An 8,730-nucleotide genomic window follows, 5' to 3' on the forward strand; every position below is an offset into this window, starting at 1 on the left:
GTGAGGAGAGAACCAGTTGTTAAGATTTTGGCAGCTCATCAGTGGCCAGGGGGCTGGGGGGCAGGGGCTGCAGGTCGGGTGTTAGGGGCACCGCCAGGGCTGGGGGGCAGGGGCTGCAGGTCGGGTGTTAGGGGCACCGCCAGGGCTGGCCTTGCAGTGCGTGGGGGCCCGGCTAGTTTTGCGGGGCTGTTGGTGAGACGTGGGCGCTAGGCAGTGCTTGGGGGGCGCCAGCTGGGACTGCAGACAGGACTGGTTTCAGGGGGCTGAGTCGGGGGGGAGGCTTAGTTTTGGGGGGCTGTGGGTCAGGGCAGTTTTGGGGCTACCTGCTGCTGCATTAAGAAGCTGAGATTCATGCTTGGATCAGACTGTTTTATTGGGTCTCACAATGTTCTGTCCCTTGAACCCCCAAATCCCCGATTCGTGTTACCCCAAGGGGCCTGAACCCCACTATTGAGCCCCACAGAGTCCCCAGCAAGGGTCCCTCACTCCAATGTCAGATGACCCCCCAGATGGGGGCTCAGGGACCCCACTGGTTGCTACTTTGGGGTCCCTTATGCTGTGGATGGGGAATTGGGGTTCAGGATAGAGGGGTTCTCCCACAACCAGCCAAATCAGCTAAAATCTAACCCTCCCCTCCCCACACAGCAGCATCTTCTCCAAGCTTCCAGGCCGGCCGGGGGTGGGGGTCACTGCCGCTGCCGTAAGATCTTGGGGCCCAGGGGCACCTCTTCCATCAGCTTCTGTGGGGGGCAGAGAGGGGAGTGAGGGGGTGGCCCCATTAGCCCCCCAAGATTCCCATCCACCCAGCCTGTCCCCCCTGACTCCTCCCCGCCCCCCAGAGCTCAGCCCCGCCGATTCCCCTGGGGTCCCGTGTTACTCCCCCAAGCCGCCCGCCCGTGGGCTGGTACCTGCAGCAGGCGCCCGCGGTAGGAGTCCTCAGGCTCGCCGGGGGGCCGGGGGGGCAGCGCCCCCTGGTGGCGCTGGTAGACGGTCTCCAGCTCGGGCAGCGAGTAGAGCCGGGCGGGGTCCAGCGCCCGGGCGTTGATCAGGCTCACCAGGTACTCCTTGTAGTGCGCCCTGGGGGTCAGCGTCTGCCCCTCAGATCCCCAGCGCCCCCCACGTCCCCCGGCATCCCCCAACACCTCCCAACTCACGTGCCCCCTGCCCCCCGCCCCACGTCCCCCAGCTCTCCCCGACACCCACCCCATGTGTCCCCCCAACACCTCCAGTTCCCCCCCGATCCCCCCGCGACCCTTTGGCCCCAAAACGCAATTTTCCCCCCACCGCGCTCTCCGAATTTCACCAGCCAATAGATCCCTAGTCCCCTTACAATCTCCAACCCCCCGCAGCCTGCCTGACCCCCCAATCCCACTCCACCTCCAGCCCTCCTGACCCACCAGTGCCCCACAAGCCCCCCCCACGTACTGAGCAGAGGCCGGCGTAGCGGGGACGTGTCTCCTTCCCGCAGGCCGGGTCGGGCCCGCAGGCCCGGCCAGCGTCTCCTTCTGTCTCCATCACGCCGGGCAGCCTACCTGCAGGCCGGCATGATGGGGTAACGCCAGCGCCCCGGCTACACAATCCCCTGCCTGGGGAGGCCAATGCCCTCACCCTGGTCACCCCTACTCCCCTGCCTCAGGGCCCATGCCAGGTTAACCCACAATCCCATGCTCAGGGCCGATCTCGCCCCGTTACCCATAATCAACCCTTGCTAGGGGGAAATTGCCAGAAGTTACCCACAATCCCCGGCTCAGAGGCCCAGTCTCTACCTAGTTACCCATAATCTCCTTGCCTGGGGGGACGATTGGCCAGAGTTTACCCCACAATCCCCTGCCTGGGGAAGGGCCACATTTCACCTGGTCACCCCAAATACCCCTTGCTCAGGGACTGATCTCGTCTATCCATTACCCAATAAATACCCTTGCCTGGAAGGGGCGGATTTGCCAGGGTTACCACCAATCCCTGTCGGCGACCGATCTTTACCCAGTTACCCAGAATCCCTTGCCTGGGGCCAATTGCCGGTGTATTGAAAGTGGGAATGTGCTTCAGTGATACTGTGCAGGATGCCTCAAGTTTTCCCTCTGCCAGCTTCATCAGTCTCTAGATGGGGGGCAGGGGTGTGATTGGTGCAGAGCCCAGGCGGCGCGGGGTGTGAATGGGTCTCCTGGGTCCCTCCCCGTGCAAGGTGCCCAGTGCGGGGCATGAGAAGAAACAAGGGGTCAGGTAGAGCTTCCTAGGCCGGGAAAGGGGCAAAAGGCAGAGGGGGCGGAGAGTGTTACAGTTTGGAGCTGGTGGGGAAATGAGTGGGGCCCCAGAACGGGGTCCGGCCCTCCCATGGCCCCAGGATCGACTGACTTAGGGGTCAAGTCCGGTTGACCTCACAAGCTCTGTCCTACGCGGGTTCCTGCCGCCGCTACCCCGGCGCGGAGTCGGGGCTTTGAGAGCCCCCCGGGCGGGACGGGGACGCTGGGATGCTCGGGGGTCAGGCCCCGGAAGGGGAAGCTCCAGAGCCAGCTGCCTCCGAGAGGATGAATCTCCCTGAGTCCCGGCTGGCTGCTGCTGGGACGCAGCTCCCGCAGCCTCCCCGGGGATGCGAAGACCCCCCAATTACCCCTCCCTGCCCGGCGGGGGCTACCACCAGCTCTCTCTCCTCCAGGCACTGGGCGGGCGTCCCAGTGGGGGTTCCGTGTTGAAGACAACTCCATTATCCTGGGGAACCAAGAGGTCAAGCCGTGAGCCACCGGTTGCTCCCCCTCCAAACACCCAGCTTCCCCCACAATCACCCCTGCCCCTGGATCCCCCCCAGTCACTCCCCCGCCCCTGTCTCCCACCGTGCCCCTCAGGGCCCATCCCCCGCGATCCCCCCAGTCACCCCCGGCCCTGTCTCCCCACATGCCCCTCAGGCCCATCCCCCCGGACCCCCCCAGTCACCCCCAACCCCTGCTCCCCAGTGACCCCTCAGGCGCCACATTCCCCCCCCAGTACCCCCTAGTCACCCCCGACCCTGTCTCCCCAAGCCCCTCAGGCCCATCCCCCCGGAATCCCCCCCAGTCACCCCGGGCCTGTCTCCCCAGTGCCCCCTCAGGGCCCATCCCACCCGGATCCCCCCAGTCACACCCCGCCTGTCTCCCCAGTGCCCCTCAGGCCCGTCCCCCCGATCCCCCCTAGTCACCCCCGACCCTGTCTCCCCAATGCCCTCAGGGCCCATCCCCCCGGATCCCCAGTCACCCCGGCCCTGTCTCCCCAGTGCCCCTCAGGGCCCATCCCCCGGATCCCCCAGTCACCCCCCTGCCTGTTCTCCCCAATGCCCCTCAGGGCACTCACCCGGATCCCCCCAGTTCACCCCCGGCCCTGTCTCCCCATGCCCCTACAGGGCCCATACCTCCCGGATCCCCCCCCAGTCACCCCCGCCCTGTCTCCCCAATGCCCCTCAGGGCCCATCCCCCGGATCCCCCCCCAGTCACCCCCGACCCTGTCTCCCAGTGCCCTCAGGGCCCATCCCCCCGGATCCCCCAGTCACCCCGGCCCTGTCTCCCCAATGCCCCTCAGGGCCCATCCCCCGGATCCCCCCCAGTCACCCCCGGCCTGTCTCCCCATGTCCCCTCAGGGCCCATCCCCCGGATCCCCCCCAGTCATCCCCGACCCTGTCTCCCCAATGCCCCTCAGGGCCCATCCCCAGGATCCCCCCGCGCGCCCCCGACCTGCAGGAGGCGCTTGCAAACCGCCCACGTCCCAGTCACGCGTAGAAGAGGCAGATCGCGGGGTGGTGCCCGTGCAGGGACTGGCGAACTGAGCACGAGGGCCCACTGGGCATTTCTAGGGGGCAGAGGAGAGACACTGCTACACAACAAGCACAACCCCGCGTCCCCCTGCAGCCTCCAACAACCCCTGACAGGCCCCCCAAAAACCAATCCAACACACAACCCCCATCCCCAGCCAACACCCAGGAACAACAACACCCTCGCAACACCCCACCAACAATCCTACAACACAAACCCATCCCCCACAACCCGACAGCCCCACACCCAACCCACACCCACATCTGACAACCGCGCACCACACCACAGCACAACTCCCACCCACCACACCCCCAACAAACCCTACCCCCATTCCCCACCCAATACCTACCAATAAACCAATACCCACCCAAGAACCTACAACACAAACCCCAACCCCTGCACAAACCCAACAGCCAAAACCATATCCACAACCGACACCCACACAACAACCCCACCTCACCACACCCAGCAACCAACCCCAACACCACAACGCACACATATCCCCATCCCCATCCAACACCTCCACAATCGCACACCCCCATCACGCACCTTACCACCAGGGACGCGCACAGGAGGATGTCCACCAGCGGGGCCTAAGAAGGTCTATGCGGCGAGACGTCGACTGCTTGCGGGTGAGACTCGATTGCAAACAATAATAGCAGCGGAGAACAGGACATTCTGCCGTATGACCGAGAGGAAGGACCCATCCCTATCGCAGAAACAGCCGAAGGAACACGGAGCGAAGTAAGCACTCTGCCCTCCAAGGGAAGGCACTCAAAGAACTTCTCCAGTCGGAGCAAAACAAATCACCAGCACAAAAAACAAAAAAAGAAAAACTTAAAGAAAAAAATAAAAAAAAGATAGGCAGACCCGCCCCAAACTCCAGCGAAGAGTCCCAAAAAAAAGAAAAAGAAAAACGAAAAAGAACCATCAAACTAAACCTAAAAAAAGAAAACAAGAAAAAAGATAAATATTAGGGTAAAAAAGGCCCCTGCGGGGCCGGGGCAAACTGCCCACACTTGCACCCACCGACCGCGGGACGCCACTAAGGTCACACCAACACCAACAGACACACCACACCAAACCAAACCAAACAATCCCACAACACAGCCCCCCGGCCACCCTCGTTCGTAGTTGCCATTAGCGGCAGAGCACACCAATAGCAGCGCTAGACGACGTAGGTGCCTGCACTGGAGAACTACTGGACAGTGCATGCTAAGCACCCCCGGCACCAGCAGCGTAGAGGGGAACTAGACCATGGAGGAAGGCATTGAAGTGAAGAGAGAAGAGACATCGAGAGGGGAGTCACGGAAACCAAACCACACCACAGAGGGCAGCGAGCTGCCCCCTAATCCAGAGCTCCCGAGGGCCAGGACCTGGGAAAGGGGGACCAAGAACGGGGGCGGAAGTGATGAGGGCGCACGGGGGGGCTACCGATTACTGGTTTCTCCTGCAAGATAACAACAGGCCAGCCCCTATGCCTGCTACTGGAGCGGCTTGGAGCACCGAATAAGGCCGGCATGCAGAGAGAGGGAGCAGGCGGGCTCACCGATTCCGTTCTCCTGGCAGGTACACCGCCTAGACCCCTGTCGCCTAAAGGATAACTGAAATGCGCCCCGACGCAGGGCGTGAGGTTGGGAAAGGCCTCGATAGGAAGATCCGAGAGAAAAAAACTCAAGGACGCAGGCCCAGCTCACCGATTCCGTTCTCCTGCAGGTACACGGCCAGACACCCTGTGCCCGGTACTGGGGGCTATGGGCGCATACGGGGGCTCGGGCCCCAGAGGCAAGAGGGCCCCACCCGACTTCCTCTCCTGCAGGTACACGGACCAGCCCCCTGTGATCCAGCAAGGTTACTGGGGGGCAGGGGGATGGCGATGTGGAGGACGCGAGCTGCAGGGGAATAACACGGGAACAGGGGCTCCACAATTTCCGGTTTCCTCTCGCTACACCGCTAAGCCCTGCCAGCATCTCCAGGTACGAACGGCGGGGCTCGTGTGCTCTATAACCCAGGTAACACTGGCTGCGCGAGCCAGACATGAACAAAGGAAAAAAGTCCCAAACAAGACACCGCACCAAAACAAAAAAGCGAGAAGCGGCAGAGCATCAGGAAAAACAGAGAGAACCCCAGAACTCAGACGAAAAACACAACACAACACACACAACACACACACACAAAAACAGTACACACAAGCCAAAAACCAAGCCAACAACAGAGACAGCTCACCCAAACACAAAAACAACCCTCAACTCCACTCTGAGCCCCTGAGCACGACAGATGCCCTCCAGCTGCCTCTCGCGGAGGCATCCCACTAAGAATCAGGGCAGACTCGCAGGACCACATGAAAGGCTCAGCCACCCCCTCACCACCCACACAGCCCCACACAGCCGGTCCTCCCATGCCCCAGCCCCGCCTAGAACCTGCCCCACCAGAGCACTGCCGGAACTACTCTACACTGGATCGTTGGCTCTTGTCTTTCGTCGCCCCACCTGCCAGCTCCATAGCCCACGAGACCCCCCCCTTCCCCTGCCAGCCCCCCAAAACCCCCCCTCACCAGCCGCGCTTCAGTGGACCACAGACACTCTGGTTGCACTAGGGAACACTGCGTGCCGCCTCGCTCTCTCTTGAACAAGCCCAGACCGCGCACTGGAGGGGGAAGGTGGGTGCGAGAGAGAGGCCCCACCCGAGAGACCCTAATGAGAGACCCACAGACCCTGGAAGAAAACCACCACAAGTACCTCCCCCAGAAAAAAGATACCCCCCCAGATACCGCCCCAAACCCCCTCAAGAGAGCCCCACCCCTCGAAACCCTGCCAAAGGACCCCTTCCCCTGTCCACACATCTACCTCCTTCCCCCCAGACCCCGCCCTGCTGCCCTGTCCCCTGGGATTCTGGCCCTGCCCGCAGCCCCACCCCTTGTCCACTGGCCCCGCCCCCAGCATTCTGGCCCCGCCCTGGCACCCAGAATTCTGGCTTGGCCCCGCCCCGGCCCTGGGGCCGCGCCCACTCACGTGGGTGCACCACTGGAACTTGGGGTCCCGCATGAGCTCCCGCTCCGTCAGCTTCTTGCTGAACAGTTCGTAGGTCTCGGGGTCCAGGCACTCGCGGAGCTGGGGGAGGAAGGGGAGGGGTGAGCAGGGGCTTCTGGAGCTCCCCTGCCTTTTTGGGGTGCCCCACCCCGTAGGCTGGGTGCAGGGGGGCTCCCAGGCACGGAATGGTGTGTTCACCCCAGGAGGGTGTGGGGATGGGGTGCAGGGTAACCCTAATACCGAGGCATGAGGGCCACAGCTGTGGGGGTTCAGGAGGACTGGGGTGGGAGTGGGTTTTGAGGTCCCCCAGATTTGGGGGGCTCTGGGGAGCTGGTACCTGGATGTCCAGTGTGGAGAAGTACCCAGCAGGTTGGGTTGGAGGCTTGGGGGAGTTTCAGGGAGGCTCGGGGGGGCCTGAGGGGATTGAGGGGACTCAGAGGGGGTACAGGGGCCCCTGGGAGGTGTGGGGGCCCCCAGGGGCCCGTACCTGGATGTCCAGCGTGGAGAAGTAGCCCAGCAGCTCGGCCTCGTCGCTCAGGTCGGGCGCGTCGCAGGCCGGACACACCAGGTCCGTGATGTGTTTCTCCTTCACAGCGATGGTGAAGTGCTGGGCGAAGCACTCGGGGCAGATGGTGCATTCGCAGGACGTCAGCGACTGCATCTGAGGGGGACACGGCTCAGACGGGGCCGGGAATTGGCCGGCTTGGGGTGGGGGGTGGGTCTGGGGATCTGTGTGTGTGGGGGGAACGCGGCTCAAATGGGGCCGGGAATCTGCCCGTCGGGGGAGATGCATCGGGGGGGGGATGTGCGTCTGGGGATCCGTCTGGGGGGGACACGGCTTGATGGGGCTGGGAATCGGCCCGTCAGGGAAGACACGTCTGGGGGGGACACGGGAGGGATGTCTGGTGGGTGGCTGTATCTTGGGGGGAATCATAGGGTTGGGGGGACCCACCAGGCTCATGAAAGGGGACGCTCCCGCCTGGTGGAGGGGAGGGGGCTGCGGCTGGTTGGCGGAGGAAGGATGGGACAAGACTGGCTGGGGGTCCCACACAGGCACAGCCAGCACAGAGGGGTGTTGTGCCCGGTGGAGGTGGGGTGGGGTGTCATTTTTGGCTAGCAGAGCCCGGCAGGGGGGTTGTGTCCAACCATCAGGGGGTGGCAGTGCCCAGCCAGCGGGTGGCAGTGCCCAGCTGATGGGATGACAATGCCTGGCTGACAGGGGTGGCGGTGCCCGTCCAGCAGAGAGCGGCAGTGCCCGGCTGACAGGGGGTAGCAATGCCCGGCAGGGGGGTTGTACCCGGCCAGCACGGAGTGGCAGTGCCCAGCCAGGGGGGAGTGGTAGTGCCCGGCCGGCAGGGGGGGTTGTGCCCAGCCAGCAGAGAGTGGCAGTGCCTGGCTGACAGGGGTTGGCAGTGCCCAGCTGATGGATGGCAGTCCCCGGCTGATGGGGTAGCAATGCCCGGCAGGGGGTTGTGCCCGGCCAGCAGGAGGTGGCAGTGCCCGGCCGGCAGGGGGGGTCGTGCCAAGCCAGCGGGGCGTAGCAGTGCCCAGCTGACGGGGTCGTGCCCGACCAGCAGAGAGTGGCAGTGCCCGGCTGACGGGGGGTGGCAGTGCACGGCTGACAGAAGGTAGCAATGCACGGCAAGGGGGTTGTGCCCGGCCAGCAGGGGTGGCAGTGCCCGGCGGGGGGTTGTGCCCGGCCAGCAGAAGGTGGCAGTGCCTGGCGGGGGGTTGTGCCCAGCCAGGGGGGGTTGTGCCCAGCCAGCAGGGGGTGGCAGTGCCCGGCAGGGGGGTTGTGCCCCCCCAGGGGGGGTTGCTCCCGGCCAGCAGGGGATGCCAGTGCCCGTCATGGGGTGGCAGTGCCTGGCGGGGGTGTTGTGCCCGGGGGGGTTGCGCCCAGCCAGCAGGGGTACCTGGTTGCGGGG

General features: G+C 64.1%; 1 protein-coding gene across 1 annotated transcript in view; it reads right to left on the reverse strand.

The window, feature by feature from the left end:
* Positions 1-355: 355 nt before the first annotated feature.
* RNF31 (ring finger protein 31) overlaps positions 356-8,730 on the reverse strand; it is an 8,771-nt gene continuing 396 nt past the window's right edge. Inside the window, exons 2-7 of the mRNA XM_075061344.1 lie at positions 7,293-7,466; positions 6,690-6,886; positions 2,633-2,706; positions 1,426-1,532; positions 909-1,091; positions 356-740 (exon numbers count right to left, since the gene is read on the reverse strand). Of these exons, the coding sequence (XP_074917445.1) occupies positions 687-740; positions 909-1,091; positions 1,426-1,532; positions 2,633-2,706; positions 6,690-6,886; positions 7,293-7,466 (789 nt within the window). The 3' untranslated portion in view covers positions 356-686. The remainder of the gene's footprint in view (positions 741-908; positions 1,092-1,425; positions 1,533-2,632; positions 2,707-6,689; positions 6,887-7,292; positions 7,467-8,730) is intronic.

The sequence above is a fragment of the Chelonoidis abingdonii genome, unplaced genomic scaffold (genome assembly GCF_003597395.2).
Source record: "Chelonoidis abingdonii isolate Lonesome George unplaced genomic scaffold, CheloAbing_2.0 scaffold0024, whole genome shotgun sequence".
In the NCBI taxonomy this organism is placed as follows: Eukaryota; Metazoa; Chordata; order Testudines; family Testudinidae; genus Chelonoidis; species Chelonoidis abingdonii.